Genomic DNA, 16,513 nt, shown 5'->3' with positions numbered 1-16,513 from the left:
TTCTGATTTAAAACTGAAGATGCATATATGTTGAACATTTATAGAGCCTAAAACTTCTATTTGAAAATGCCCACAATCTGTCAGAAGGGGCTGGCTTCCTTTCAACCCTCTCCCTTGTGTACGGTACCTATTGAACCCTTGCAATAAAACATGCTGGCTCCGTATGTGGCAGGAATTTCTGGTTTACATCTCCATTAATGAATCATTCCAGGAACTGTATTCCTTGCCATTTCTATACCTACATAGAAAAGCAAAATGAGACCTTTTTAAGTATTGCCATCCTTTAACAGGCATAATCTCATCTAGGAATCACTTCCATTATGTGTTCATTGCACAGGTCAGTGAAGATTTTGCACATCAAAACCTAGCTTTTCAGTTTTGAATTTTGTGTTCAGTTCTCTTAGAGGACTATGTTCTTCAGGCTGAATTCTGCACTAAAACAATCTTTCGGCAGCATTTACTTGGTTTAATGTTGCTTCAGCTACAAATCATAAAAATAATAGAGTAGTTTAAGTTTGAAGGGACCTCTGGAGGTCTCTACTCCAAACCCCTGCCTTACAGGTCTCTGTGCCTAGTAGCAGAGTTTGGAGAGAGGGGTAGGGTACTATCCATGGCAGAGGAGAGTTGCTTTGGGACTACTTAAGGAGACTGGACATATAGTTATCTGCGGGACTGGGCAGGGTGCATGTAATGCTGCTGAGGGCATCACCCAATATCATTGCAAGGTGCTGTCTATTGCCTCTAAAGGCCCTGGTGGTCAGGGGAGGTCCCTGATGATTTGAAAAAGGCAAAGGTCATGCCCATTTTCAAAAAAAGGCAAGAAGGACAGTCCAGGGAACTATAGGCAGGTCATTCTCACCCCTGTGCCCTGGAAGATGGTGGAGAAAATCCTCCTGGAGGCCATTACCAGACAGATGCAGGGACAAAAATGTTTGGGAACAGCCAGCACAGATTTACCAAGAAAAAATAGTGCCTGACCAACTCGACTGTCTTCTACAATGAGATGACTGGCTCTGGGGACAAGGGGAAAGCTGTGCGTATCATTTACCTTTACTTCTGCAAGGCCTTTGACAAAGTCCCCCGCAGCATCCTTGTAACTAGATTGGGGAGATATAGATTGAATGGGTGGGCTACAAAGTGGATGAAAAACTGACCAGACCATCAGGCCCAAAGGGTAGTGGTCAAGGGTTTGACATCTTAATGAGTGGCTGGTTGTGAGTAGCATGCTTTGAAGGTCAATACTGAGGCTGATACTCTTCAACATCTTCATTATCAACCTGGATGATGGGACAGGGTGCACCTTCAGCAAGCTCATGCATAAAACCAAATAAGAGGGAGCAGCTGATACACATTGAGTTGGGCTGCCATGCAAGGAGACATCAGCAAGCTTGAAGAATGAGCTGACAGGAGCCATGGAAGTTCAACAATGGCAAATGCAAAGTCCTGCACCTGGGATGGCCTAACCCCCTGCAAGAGTGTGGGCTGGGGCCACCTGGCTGGAGGTCAGCTTTGCTGGAAAAGATCTGGGGATTCAAGTGGACAACAAGTTGAACACAACTCAGTCATGTGCCCTTGCAGCAGTGAAGACTAACTGTGTGTGAGCCTGCATTGCTATCAGGTTGAGGGAAACCTTTATTCCCCTCTACCTGAAATTCATGTGGTCACATCTGCAGTAGCATATCCAGTTTTGGGGCCCCCAATACAAGAGACAGGTTGACTGACTGAAGTGAGCCCAATGGAGGACCACCAAGATAGTTAGGGAGTTGGAGCACATGACATATGAGGAGATTAGATTGGCTGGGGTTTGCTTAGCCCCAGGAAAAAAACACGGCATAGGGGAGATCTGATGGGTCTATTCCATTATGTCATACAAGGATGTAGAGAAGGCAAGGAAGAGGCATCATCACCAGGTTGCAGCAAAAGAAATTTTGTCCACATGGAAGGAAAAAAAGCCACCAGGAGAGTTGTCAAGTTTTGGAACAGGGACCCAAAGGAGTTATGCAGTCCCTGTTGGAGATTTTCAGAGTTTGACAAGACAAGGCCTTGAGCAACCTTGTTGAATTGGGAAGATAGAACTTCTGTGAGCAGGGTGGAGGAGTGGATGACCTCCAGAAGTCTCTTCCAAGCTAAATTAGTCTATGAAAATTCACAATTACTTCTTCAATTGAAAACACCTTAAAAGGTGGTTATCAAAGTCAGAGAACAATAGTCACAGTGTACTATTCCACTGAATTTCTGAATGTTTATTAGTACCACTTCATTATATCAGGAGGGGAAATCTCCACATGCTGAATTACTTTGGTTATGGTAGGCAGCAGTGCAACTGGGTAACATTAAGCATTCCCTTTACATGTTCAGATATACTATAACAAAATATGCTCAAGCTATAGATATAAATAACTTGTTAAAAACTGGGCAGAGCAGGACCATTTCAATCTCTTGCACTTTTGTTATATTTCCTGACTTTTTTTAGATAAATGTAAAATGTATGGACAGCAAAGATTTCAGGGTAGTGTAGGACAATGAGTTGAATCACAGTTCGTTGAAATGATGTGCATGAGACCTTCTTTTACTCATCATCACAGCATTTTCCTCTTGTAGAGATTTGCTGGTGCCCATGAAGTGGTCCTGGCTTACCAGAACAGAAGAAGAATTTGGACTCATTTGTCCTTCAGTAGGTTGCCTCTTCATAATTGATGGTATTGAGTCCCCAGTCCAAAGTGTCTTGAAGCGCATAAAAGCAACCACATTCATTTAAAATGTCTCTTATCAGGAGACAAGAGCCAAAAGCTGGTCTCCACAACCAGACAAATGACAACTCTACCTTTCCATGGTTTGTCTGAACACAAGTGTGTTCCCTCTGGGATTAATAAATAACCTTGATGATTTTTTAAGTTTTAGGTAGTAACTGTCCTAATAGGATACCAGGACTGACTTGTTCAGAAAGGAGCATCTGATGATAAGGGACAAGATATGATCACTTTGTTCTGGCAGCTAAACTGAAGCACAAGCTAGAAACTATGGGCAAGCCCTAGGAAGACTATTTGGATATGTGTCATATGTGTTTGCCCCAGTCTTATGCTTTTCCCTAGGTATTCTTGCTTCTGGATACGATCAGAAATAGGACTTCGAACTACGGGCATGTCTGAGTTTCTTCTTTTTATAAACTACACAGCACCTGAGAAGAATCTGTTGTCTGCTCCAGATGATCTTTAGAGATCAAACGAAAAAGTGCAGAAACAACACAGACATTTTAAGATGGCTGCCCAAAAAGCCAAATTGTTGCTTAGAACCATTGCCAAACCATTTCTTGGTGCCACTGCAAAGCTACCTTGCCTTACTATACAGATGCTAGGAAATTAAATATCCTGGTTTCCAGAGGCTTTGTCATTCAGCTACACTGGAGTACGCACTACATGTTACACTGCCCAAGGAAAAAAAGCCCACCAAGCTATCATGAAGAAGAATATCACTTTCCGTGAGAAAAAAAGCCACAAGGTTTGATTGGTGTAATCAGAATGTGAATGGTTTTGTTGCAAAAATGTGTGCTGTTGAATTGAATTCCCTCAACTTGCTTTTAGTTGGGAAATCATGTTTTAGTGGTCATGTAAAAACACCCCTGCACTTAACACAGCTAGCCCTCTTAGCAACATTTCCAAAGCTAGGTTCATGCAAATATTTGCACTTTCCTTCCCACCTGCCCATGGAGATGAGATGCATGCATGAAATCAAAGACTTGTGTGTGGCCAGGCAGCTGGTTAGACCAGACACTCGCATGCCTAAGAGATATGAGCATATCTGGTATTTAGACAGATGTGAGGCACGTAAAAAATAAACACATGGCTGACTTTGATGATCAGATTTTAGGCAGAGACTTAAACATCTGTGTGAAGCAGTTTTTAAAAAGTTGTGAAGCAGCAAGCATCCAAGTATATAGGATAAAACCTGCTGCTCTGGCTTCCTTAAAAAGAAAAAAAAAAAGCCAAGCATTAATTTTACAAATAAAGCAAGCTATTTTTATCCTGCTATTAAAAAAAGCCATTTGTTCTTGCACTATAACCTTTTTAGAAAGCTTAATTCTTCTCAGCACCATGGCAAAAGGAGAAAAGGAGGGAGAGAGCATTTAGAGGCAAATAGACTCCTGCGTTGCTCGGGAGATGGGCTGCCAATCCACTGCAACTGCCTGAAGGGATGTTCAGAGACTGGAAGGTGCCTGCAGCAGGAGCTGTAACAGGAGAAAAACTAATATCCTAGTGAAGTATCTGCTTAACAGCTTGTGTTCCTTCTAGGGCTCTCCCAAACTTTCAATTTCAGACCCAAAAGACTACTTTTGCACTAAGCTAGTTTTATATATATTTATCTACCAACAGATAAAAGAACATTTGCACTGAGAACTTCATAGACTGTGAGGTCTTGTAGCTATTGTCAAGACAGTTAATCCTGAGAGCCCAAAAAAGAGAGAACCAATGAGTTCGGCACTGATAAACACTGTAAAGCATTAAAAGCTACAGAAATACATACGTGTCCATTGCTATATACAATCCAAGTATTTTAAGTCAGGCAAGAAAGCAACATGCAATACCGTTTACATTAAAATGTGATGGTTTAGCTCCCAAAGGAAAAAGCACTTTTTTTTTTTTTTTTGCTTTTGAAATCCATCTCACTGCACAAAACCTCATAAAGATAAGACTTACAGGCCAATGAAGTAATTTCTGAGCAGTCTCAGCTCTCCGTCCCACTGCAAATACATTTTTTTATTACTTTCCATAGACAGCATGTTTGCAAAGAGTAAATTTGTGTGTCTTTCTCAGGGAAGTGCCTCTAAGAATTAGAGATTATCCATGGCTTTTAAAATTGGAAAGTTCATCCAGGATTAGTGCTAATAGTTAGGTCTCGCTTCAGTAGATGGACGCACCTTCATAGTGGAATTTGCCTTGAGAGCAGATCCTGGGACTGGAGACTTGACCGTTGCCACAGGGTAAATACTGACTGCATAAACGTAACAAATGCCTCTTGAACTTGACTCCAACAAATACATAGAGCACAGGGTTGAGGCAGCAGTGGGAGAAAGCAATTTTACGGCTGATGTGAAAGGCAAGGTTGGAGTCTTTTTGATACTGACAGGTAGGTGGTGGAAAAGTAATCATAAAGCTGAGGATGTTGTAAGGTGCCCAGCTCAGGAAAAAAGCCACCACAATAATAAGGATGAGTTTCACAGTTCTGTGCTTTCTGCGAGATCTTGCTCCAAGCAGGATTAGCAGTATCTTGAAGTAGCAGAATACGATCACCCCAAAGGAAAACAGGAAGAGTACATTTCTCTGATAAATGTCCACCTTTTTCCATTTCCAGTCAGCATAATCACAGGTCTTGTCCCCTTCCAAGTTTTCTTGCACTGTGGTGTGAATCACCTCAGGAACCACGATTAATATGCTACCAGTCCAAACAACCAAGCTCACCAGAAAACCACAGCACTGAGTCTGGGATCGCAAAGTCGAAAGGGGGTTCACTATGGACAAGTACCGCAGGATAGTCATGAGAGTCAAAAAGAAAACACCGCTGTAGTACCCGATGGAGAAAATGGCATTCATCGCTTTGCAAAGGAACTCACCAAAAATCCACCCAAAGGACTGGTCCACTGCCCAGATGGGCAGCATGCAGGAGAAGACTAAATCTGAGACACAGAGATTCATGATGAAGACGTTCGTTAAAGATGTAAGGTTTTCATATTTGAATAGGATCCATAACACTAAAGTGTTTCCTAGCAGGCTGAGCAAAAATACCAGAGTGTAGAGGACAGTAGTGAGATGGGTGTAAAATACAAAATAGTCACCCATTTCGCAGATATTGCTTTCATTAAAAGAATATTCGTATGAATAATTATCATCTGAATTGGGTGGATAATGGTCTTCATCCATTTGTCTGTGCAAACCTTGCACTGTTCTCCAGCAGCTACTTTGAAGAACCGCAACAATCAAACCAAACTTTTTGTGAAAATCAACCCAATAACTAAACTCCCGCTGTGGGGGCTTCTGTTTTAAGGGACAAAAAGAAGCAGTGAAACTACCTTATTTGTTTTGTTTTAGGGAGAGAAAGGAGTCATTTCCTCTTATGATTAGAGCATGAACAGGTAGATACTAAAGATTTACCCTCAAAGCAACATCAAGATCTTAAATACTTAAGAAATCAGAAACTAAGATGTTTCTAAACCAATACAGTTGGTGACAACTGCTAACTGTTAAGCTTCTGCTACATGAAGGTTGAGGGTGCATTGTGTTTTAATATAAGTATCTCAGGTACCAAGACTTTTGGATCTGCTACTATTTTTTAAGTTTTCTGGAACTGTATCAAATTCCAAAACACTTCACCATATATATGATTCTTTGTCACCAAGGTTCAGCACTGCATAAACTTAAAAAGCTGAGCAGTACCAGTATCAACAAGCGTAAGCACTAAGAATGGGAAAAGCCGTGTTTCTTACAGATTTTCGTCTTGAGGTTGCTTGACATCTAAAGATCTCCAAGCTGTGGTGGAAGCATCCCCATGTTGGGTGCTCCATGCATCTCTGTAGTGTGCCAGTTCTCAAGGACAGGACAGGAACAGAGTTCACATCAGACCCCTTTTCTGGGGGATGCTGCCCTCTGCCTGCCTGCAGGTAGGAGTTTAATCCCAACTGGGTGGTTGGTTGAAATTGGCCAACAGTATCAAAAGTTACTGGGGTTTGGAAGACAACATACAGTCAGGTGAACATACATGGTCACAGTAGCCTCATTTCTTTATGAAATTAAGCTAAAAAATAGGTATAGAAAAATCAGTAATGACTCCAACCAATGTTTTGGGGTCTAAATTAACATTATCCTGGATGAAGGCATCGTGTGTGGATCCTGATATGACTAAAGCCAGTGAGAGGCCTGCCACTGATTTCTTTGGAAGTACTGTTGCAAGAAAGAAACTCCACGACTCGGGCCAAAATTGTGCCGATGACGTTTTCCTTTTTTGGATTAGCGAAGGCAGAATTTGCCCACCATGGCCAGGAAAAGACACGCTGCCTTTGGCGATCAGGAGGGTTATGTCTACACCAGGAACGCATGCCCGGGAGCACTGCCTTTAACGCCAGCCATGGGGGGAGGAGGTTCAGGTCAGCCAGAGCGAGGCACAGGCCAGGGACCAGCTATCCGTTGGGATGTGGTCACCCAGTTTTGGAGGCGAGGGCTGTGTGGGATTTAGCACTGTGACAGCAAGGGGCCGTCACGTTCATCAGCAGTCACAGTCCTGACTGGAAAGTGTGCTTGCGGCTCTTAGTCTGTACCATGCTGCCATCTTCAGGCATGCAGGACAAGTCCCTGCCCAGGCAGCCATCTCCTCTGCTTTTACTTGACGGTACAGATAGATGACACTTAAGCAATGCATGGGTTAGACTGAGGTCTTGACCACCATCGTGTCCCGTTTCAGCTCGGCTTGGAGGCACCGCTCCTCCTTAGCAGCTGTCCCAAGGGAGCAGAGGGGCCTCTTTGCAAAGAGTAAAGGTTCTCCATGGATGAGTGTCATGGTTTAACCCCAGCCAGCAACAAAGCACCACGCAGCCGCTCACTCACTCCCCCCTCACGCAGTGGGATGGGGGAGAAAATCGGGTGAAAAAAAGGTAAAACTCATGGGTTGAGATAAGAACAGTTTAACAGAACAGAAAGGAAGAAACTAATAATGATAATAATAACAATAATAAAATGACAATAATAATAAAAGAATTGGAATATACAAAACAAGTGTTGCACAATGCAATTGCTCACCACTCGGTGACTGATGCCCAGTTAGTTCCTGAGCAGCGATCTGCACACCCCCAGGCCAACTCCCCCCAGTTTATATACTAGACATGAGGTCACACAGTATGGAATACCCCTTCTGGCCAGTTTGGGTCAGCTGTCCTGGCTGTGTCCTCTCCCAACTTCTTGTGCCCCTCTAGCTTTCTTGCTGGTTGGGCATGAGAAGCTGAAAAATCCTTGACTTAGTCTAAACACTACTTAGCAACAACTGAAAACATCAGTGTTATCAACATTCTTCTCACACTAAATCCAAAACATGACACTGTACCAGCTACTAGGAAGAGAATTAACTCTATCCCAGCTGAAACCAGGCCAATGAGATGACAGTGCTGACCACTGCCTTCACCGCTCACGCTCTCCTCCCATGCTGGCAGCCCAGTGCCAGCAAGCCCCCGGGCAGGACTGCCCACCCACCAGCAGCTACACAGCTAGCCGGGCTGCTCCTCGCCTCTGCCGCAACTACTGCTGGCCCCCAACACAGGGACCTTCTTGCAAAGACCTCGGCCCCGATCCCTGCCTCTGCCTGGGAATTATTCTGACCTGCACACATCCTGTCCCTCAGCCCCGCCACGTTATTCTGCTCTTCACACCCCTGCTGAAGGGCAGGCAGTGGTTAGAGAGCCAGGTACCCACTGGGGAGCATTGCTCACCCTCCTGCTCGCTGTTAGGAGCTGAGCAACGCTTGCAAGGCAGAAAGTGCTATTTTGCAAAGGTATTTGGAGATTATGTCAGATGACAGTCAAGTCCCAAATTAAAAAAGGATATGAACCCATCTATTTTCTTCACAGGTCAGGTGGTAAATTGTTTCTACAGTCCAAACAGTCTCCATTTTCCTGTGTCCATTTTCCCTGAGAGCACTGATGCTGAGTGTGCAAGCACTCAAGTCAGGCAGGCACATAGCTAAGACTGGAAACCCTGCCAGAACTCCTGCCATTTCCATCTCCAGATCTCCCTGTGCCGTGGTATCTTACCCACCTGACTCAAAAATCTCTGCCTTGCTCTCTGTGAGGAGCCAGAGGAATTGCTGCATGGGGCCAGCTGTCCTCCCTCTGATTTTGTGTTCAGCATGTGCAGAGAAAGTAGAAAAACGCTTCTGTAAAGTAGCTTGTTCTTGGTTGCTTCTTAGTGCTGCAAGATTAGCTCCCGGCTAATGCCCTAGCTCACAAAACAAGTTCATTTGTCTGTCTTTGATTTCCCCCTTGGTGTCGCTGCTAAAGCCATAAATCTGGACAGCCCCCATTTGAGCAGAGAAAGACATTCTGTCCGCAGACAGATGAACTTGAGGGCGACCAACGTGCCTGCACAAAACTACATGGTGAGGCGTAGTCCCTGCTGCAAGAGCTCACCACCTTGGCATCCAGGGAGCCTGGGGAGGCCAAGGTGCACCGCAGCATCCACCACCACATTCAGCTCCTCAGTGTCCAAGCACCCACTGACTCCCAGGTGCCTTGTCCTTGTCAGGTCGCATCGTCTACCCGGCTTGCTCTTGGAGAGGAGGCAATGCCTCCGCTTACCTCAGCTGTTGCTCTTCCTCCCTCAGCTATTGCACCTTTCCCAGGATGGCGTCCTCAGCTTTCCTCTTCACCTCCTGTCCACTGAGGAATCTGAAATAGCGCGATCCAGCTCCTCTCCTGTTTGCTGCGGTGTCAGGCACTGCAGGTGTGGCACCACCATTGTTCATGCTGCCGGCAAGTGCTCCCAGTGCAGGTGAGACCTTGATGGAGGATCTCACTGCTGACCTGCCCTCAGAGATGGCTCATTGTCCTCAGGGTGAACATAGCTTTGCACTGCAGGCTTGATCTATATGATGCAGCATGCTGTGCTGTGTTGCCTGGTGCAGGCTCCAAGCAATTACAGATGGAGGCTCCAGCCTAGAAATCATCAGACCTCCTGGATGGCTGGTCAGGACTAAGTATGTGCTTCGATATTATGTTTGTACCAGCTGGGCAGCCCTCCATCAGGTCAGCGATGGGAAGGAGCGCCTTGTGGGAAGCTAAGGCACTTGGATCTTTTCCTTCTTCCTTCAGATTCAGTAAAAAACTCCTGGTATCAGAACCTGTATTTTTTCTCTGTTGTATTTTACCTCCCCCCCTTTCTACTCTACAGATGAGAAATGCTGTGCATGGATTTTCAGTTAAGACATATGCAAAGGAGATAAAAAATTGATGCGATTGAATCAACAGGCTAAGAACATGTTAGCGTCACACATGAAATACAAAACATGCAACTGTTTTCAGTATGTATACAATGGTACAAGTGAGAGCAGAAGTTGGCTGAAAGATGGAAATTACCTTAGTTTCTGTTGTCAGGACAAATAGGAACAGAAGAAAAACACATCCTACAGTTTAAAGTCATCCCTGCCCTTGTGAAGAGCACTCAGCAAGGCATTCAACGTTCATTTCACTCTTGGCGAGAAACAATTGCTTTTCCAGAAGCTGTCATTTTCTAGCAGTGCTGTTTTTTGCCTTGGAGCATCATGGGAAAAGGGATATTAAGACAGAAATGGGGAAGTGCTATTATTAGCGGCCTCTAGTTCAATTTCGTTTTTCTTTGAAAATTTAGCTAGACTTCGTCTGTCAGCTGGAGATACATATTGTTCATCAGTTTATTTCTTCTTTAAACTGAGTGTTTGAGAGTGGCTGGGAGGAGTTGTCTGCTCCCTTTGCAGTCAGTGGGGGCACTGACAGGAGCCCCGTCCCCCCTCACTGGGTGTTCTACCAGCTAAGACAGCTCCTTTTGAGATTCCTGGCATTTAGACAGACAAACTGAGGTTAAGTTCACCTTAATTGGAAAGGACCAGGGGAATATAGTAGAGAGAAGCCCCCCTACCATAAGGCATGCACTGATGGCAGCTACCTTGAAAGCATTTTTGCCTCACTTTATTCAAACCCCTGCTAAAGCCTCTGGCCTTCACAGCTTGTTCTCCAGGTTTCTCGGGGGGGGCGGGGGGGGGGGGAGAAAAAAAGCTAGCTGGCTTTGAAGGCTGGTTTGCACTTTGGCTACCCAGGCAGCACAGGTTGAATCAGAAAATGAATTTCTATTCCCCTAAACTGGAATTTATCTGGTATCTGCTTCTTTAACCAACCTCTTGTTCCAATTTGGGATAGGAAGAAAAATCCCAGATGTGACTTTTTTTGACAGGAAGAGGTTTTAGTTTTTCAAATGGGTTTATGGAGCAGCCTTTCTTTATTTAAAGGAAGTTAAAACATGTTAAATAATGTTTCTCCTATGCTAACTATGACTGGTATCAAGTCTTGGAGCACACCCTTGGAGTCACACATAGGAGATGAACAGCAAAGTCCTGGAAGTCATGCCCAGGATGTAGACTTGGCCCAGAGCACATACTCCAGACAGTGTGGTCTGTGCTGCTGGGTGAAACAAATTTTTGTCTGCCTTAGAGGAGTTTTGCACATGGTAACAAACTCTTTCAGGCCATGGATAAAGCGAAAAGTCAGTAGGACTTTCCTTTCCCAGTTCAGTTTTGCAGAGCCCCAAGAAGCCCAGCTCCTCAATAAACTCTTACCCTATTGTAAAGCAAAACCTGCTCTTGAGTTGGATTGATTTTCTGAGACCAGTGCTTCCACCCACACCCTGCAGGTTTCACAAGGCAGGTACAAGACAGGTGATCACCCAAGCTCTTTGGTGGTCTCCTGTTTCCCCTCGAGCTCTGCCCCTCAGTCCTGGTCATCAGCCCTGTGATAACCTCAGTCTAGGGAAGCAGAAACATCCCAAATTAAGAGCTTGGACCCCACTCCTGAAAGATTTACATGAGTTCAAATTTACATACTACGTACCACTACAGCCAAGGCAGGATCAGCTTATGGTGCAAAGAATAGTATTTTTTAGAAGTGCTGCCACAGCTCTGCTGAAGCAGCAGCCCTCCTCCTCATCCAAAGTCGCGATGGGGGTAAAGTTAGCAGCCAAGTCTGGTTTTACAATCAGGAAGAGGTTATGATGTTCTCTCCCTCTCCAGCTTCTCCTTTCCCAAGAGCTGCAAACACACCCTCTGGGCCCTTTATCACCGTTTCGCTGTAGCTTCCTCTGTTCCAGAGGTCTTTTTGGGGAAAAAAAAATAATCTGTCATTTACACTCAGGCAGAAGCAACCTTGGCCTGGCCAAAGAGGCTTGCCTGGAAGTGGAGGTGTTTGGCATCCAGCCTGTGGTTGCCCGCAACAGGCTTCGAGCCAGTGTGGTTGCAGCTGTGGGTATTCCCCATGCTCCCCAAGGGCAGGGGGAAGGAGCAATCCAGCCCCTTAATTTGGCTGGATGGTGCAAAGGAGGGCATTACTCTCTGCTTGCAGCCGGGCAGAGTTTGGCCATGGTTTTCCTGGTAGTTCATGCAAAGGACGGGATAAGCAAGTGAGCACCCCAGGGATGAGAAGAAATAGTCCTTCAGGTAATAACTGGCTGGGAGGAGACAGCAAACTGGAGCTTTCTGGGGTTTTCTGAGCGGGAAAATTGTCAGTTTCTTTCTACAATGTAGACAAGCAAGACTTTAAATGTATTTTTTGCAAACAAAGAGATTGCATCAATCTCTGCATCTGACATGTAATTCTGATTTGTCTTAATAGCAGCTCTCCTACCAGGCACCAAACACCAGTGCATTTATCGCAGGCCAGACAGCAGTGACATGACTTATCACTTTCCCATCTGCTCCACAGAGAATATAAATTCTCCATTATTTGGCCGTGAAAAGAGCATCACTTTGGTTCTTAGTAGCTGGGTTTGTTGGCAGTTGAAACCAAGCAAATCCATTTCTTATTTTGATTACTAATGCAGAACATATCTGCAGGTTTCTGCTGCCAACAAAATGTTGCCACACGCACCCCTTGTCTCTCTGTGTGTAGATGTACACATATCCTCCCAACCATATACTGCGAGATGGGTCTGTCTTTAAGAGAACTCACCAGACACCACACCATATATTTAATTAGCAATCTTAAAGCTGTGTAAGAAGTCTGTTAAGTAAAGTGTGTGTAAAGAAGCCGATTCTATTCTCTCACGAATTCTTACAGTCATAAAATAAAGACAACGATCAAGGCAAAGGAGCATATTGCACTTTTGGGAGAAATAATTGCATGTCTTCCCTCTAAAGCTTAGCAAAACTCACACCTCCACGTGAAGTTCATGAACTCATTTTTATTGCTCAGGGACAACTTGAAGAACAGGGTTGTATTTTTCTATAGAATTCCAGCCCCTCTTCTGCCAGCCTGAATTGCTAGCTGCTGTCTTGAATGGACACGCTGCAGCTCTTGTGAAGACTAAGACCTGACATACGAGCAGCCTCCCGTGCCCAGAGGGAGAAGGCAGCGCACTGTCGGGCAAGTCACTGCACAGCGTTTGCTTATCACCAGGTTAACTTTGTTGGCTGCCGCATTGTCCCTGCTTTTTCTCAGGGCGGCAAGCTGCTCTGTGGTCTGACAGTGGTTTAGACGAAGCAACTTTTGGCACAGACCTGGTGAAGCTGCAGACCCGAAGCACTGCCACTACCATGGAGGTACAGGGCGTCTGGGCATGCCTCGCTGCTGCTCTGCTGCCCTGCTGCCCTCCCCTTACCGAGTTACTGACCCCCCAAAATCGCCACTCCTTATCGCAGCCCGTGAAGAGGGTGATGCTAGAAAACCAGATGAAACAAGAAAAGAAAAAAACCAGAAACCACTCTGCCCACCACTGACTGCTCATTTCCTTTGAGTCTTGGAGAAAATAATATACAGCAAAAAATCCTCATTGCTCCTGTGGCTCTGTTTCTAGAGAGTACCAAAGGCTGGGGATGTTCTTTGGGTTAAATTTGGAGTCAGAGGAAAGAGAGAAATGCAGGGTGTTCAGGTGCAGAACAGCTTTTAAAACAACTGGATTACAAGGGAGAACTGGGGGGGGGGGGGCGAGGAATGGCCTGAGGCTTAGTCGGGTTGATAATCTGAAGGCATCTCAAATGGTGGTGGGGGGAAGAGTCCAAGGCTCAGTCAGACTTTGGGAAAAGAGAACTGACTAGTGGAAGCAAAGCTTTTCATAACTAAAATGACGTTTTCTACAGAAGACAGCGCTGGAGGAATTTCCTTGTGCAAGGACATTTCCAGAGAACAGCTGCTGTTTCCCAACTCTCTGTTGGATACACTGATGAGCCAAAGCAAAATAAATTGCATTTAATGAAAAAAAAAAAACCCAAACCCTAGTTACATTCAGAGCGCTGTTTACGTTAACCATGAGGCAATTAATAACTTGCACCAGAAAAAATTGCCCGCAACCAAAACCACTCTTGTGCTGGTTTAGCCGCTACTTCCCCAAACCCCAGCACTTCCTCCTGGTGTGGCACGTCTGTTTGCAGGCCAGAGGCACGGCCTGGGCAAGGCGTGTTTGCAAAAGCTTCATCTGAAGAGGGGAACCCATCCCCTCAAGTATTTTCCCCCAGTTCCTAAGAACAACTGTGGCAGCAATGGCTTCTCGAGCTGATCCTGCAGTGATTGCAGTTCAGGTGGCACTGGACTGCGCTTGGTCTGTGCCGCCAGGGTAAGACCCACCTCCCAGCAGACAGACTCAGTGCATGCTTTCCTCCCAATAGGCTTTACAGAGAGGAAATCCTTTCCCTTGGCTGCCCCTGTGAGCACAGCTGTTCCTTTCAAAGGTTTGGGCTGAAATACAGCTGGCTGAAACAGTCTGAGCCCAGCAGTTAAGATCCTGCTAGACCTGGCTTGCTTTCACGCTCCCAGATCTTTTTCTCTAGCATTTTGCTCATTTCCTTCTATTGAACATTCTCTGTTGTTGTAAGAGGCAGCTCAAAGAGCTTTACCTCTGTGCAGCCATGGCACTTTGCAGAAGACACCTGGCACATTTCCATCTGCCATGCCATGCAGTTTGTGCACCCATATTTCAACGCCGAAGTATGAGCAAGCAGGTGGCCAGCAGCAGCAAGTCCACCCAGATAAGCTGTTCTTCAGCAAAAAGTCAGCTGTAGCCCACATTCCACAGCAGGAGGTAAATCAGGGGCTCTGTGTATGAAGCATGGGCGAACCGAGACAAAATCTTAATATTCCAGTTCCTGAGACATTTCATAACATGTCCGGCCATCTGTCCTTTGGCGAGATCTTGCGGTAAGTGCAGTGAGGGCAGACAATACTTTATGCAACAAGGGTTGGCACGCTCTTCCCCGAAAATGCTCCCTAGCTCCTAGATTGCACTATGTCAACTCTGAGGTAGCTCCAGTCATTCAGGCCATCTGTCCTGTTCAATTCACCTGGCAGAGGTATATTTGTCTTCTTTAGTGATACTACGCTCAAACCATGTTAAACAACCAATGTTGCATGTCTCAAGGAACATCAAGTTTGTGAGCGGGGAAGTGTGGCCAGCTCCTTCCCCAAATTAAAGGGCAGAAAACCAAAAGGCAAGAAGCTGAAGGCAGTAATGCAATTAGGAGCTGTTAGCATGAGTCTCCAGGCTTGTGTAAAGGCCATATAATCTAGAAAGTAGTCTTCTTGTACACATTCCCTTTTCAAATTGTTCCTTACTTAAAACAGATTTTAAATACATTTGTGGATGATAATGTGGAAGTGAATTCAGGCTAATTATCCATGAATGACGTGAAGGATCTGCACAGGACACAGGATTAATAAATACATTTCCGTTCTTCAAAGCCAGGATGCGATCCCACCTACTCACTCTGTGTGCAAGGGTGCAGCTCCATGGTGTCCCAGCCCTGGGGAGCACAGGGCTTTCAGGTTCCCCTGCAAATGCTTTGCGACTCAGAGACAAATCTCTTGGATTTTGCTACATAGCTTAGCCACCACCCCCAAGTGACCAGCTGTACCTCCATACTTGTCTGCACCTCTCGTCCAGAAGCCGAGTTGACTGCAGTGCAAAGAGCAAACCTACACCCCTGCTTCCAGCAGGCACTTGAGAGGCTGCGCAGTGCCCACAGCACCCAGCCTGCATTTGCAAAACCAGCCGGTGTGCCTGCAGCGGCTGCTCCTTTGCTGGGCGTGAGGCAGCCGAGCATGAAGGACATCTGCAATGCAAAGCACTCGGGGCTGGGGCTCTTTGGTGGCCTCTCTTTCTTGGCAGATGCAGCCAAACCACGGTGCTATCACGGCTGCGTGAAATGGAGCAAGCATTTGCTTTGTAAAGCAAACTTTATGAACTGCTCCTGAGCTTCGTTTCAGTTCTTATGTAACTCTGCCCTAAGGGGGGTCAGGACCCTGCACTGCCAAGCCCCCCCATTCAGCTCTGGATGCCAGAGCTCGGTGGAAGCGCACACCACAGCTGTAAGGAGCCAGCATTGAAACCTGCATTATTTCAGAGCAATTTCTGTTTTCTTCCTTTTTGTCACAAACTACTGCTTCTTTTCCTGAAACAAAATGCAATTCTCCCTTACTTCGGAATTTCCCCCAGCACTGAAAAGCCTGACTTCTGCCGAGCTGTACTGCAAGCTGCTGCTGCCCGTGGTGTATAAAACTGGCAGGAGCCCTAGGTGGTTGATGTGAGCAAAGTGAGGTTTGCTGAAGGAGGTTTTGCAGACCAGCTGACAGAGAATGAAAAACCAAGATACTTGGAGAGCTTGCCTGCTTGTAGGTGAGCCTTAGCAAGTCCTTCACTTTCAAGCTCTTGTCTGTGACTGAGGCAACAAACAGCTCAGCTCTCAGTCCACCACATTGTCTCTTTTCCCACCAATGTCTTTTGTTCTAGCAGAAGATACTACCTATTGC

General features: G+C 45.6%; 1 protein-coding gene across 1 annotated transcript; it reads right to left on the bottom strand.

Moving 5' to 3' along the window:
* Positions 1-4,898: 4,898 nt before the first annotated feature.
* Positions 4,899-5,915, bottom strand: XCR1 (X-C motif chemokine receptor 1). Its single transcript, XM_075022513.1, has one exon. It carries the CDS (start codon positions 5,913-5,915, stop codon positions 4,899-4,901), a length of 1,017 nt encoding a protein of 338 aa, XP_074878614.1.
* Positions 5,916-16,513: the final 10,598 nt, after the last annotated feature.

The sequence above is a fragment of the Buteo buteo genome, chromosome 2 (genome assembly GCF_964188355.1).
Source record: "Buteo buteo chromosome 2, bButBut1.hap1.1, whole genome shotgun sequence".
Taxonomy (NCBI): domain Eukaryota; kingdom Metazoa; phylum Chordata; class Aves; order Accipitriformes; family Accipitridae; genus Buteo; species Buteo buteo.
The sequence above is the reverse complement of the archived record's forward strand: the minus strand, read 5'-3'. Positions and strand labels throughout refer to the sequence as shown.

What these genes read in the sequence shown, in the direction of transcription:
- XCR1 (XM_075022513.1), bottom strand. Translation starts at nt 5,915, where the DNA reads ATGGATGAAGACCATTATCCACCCAATTCAGATGATAATTATTCATAC.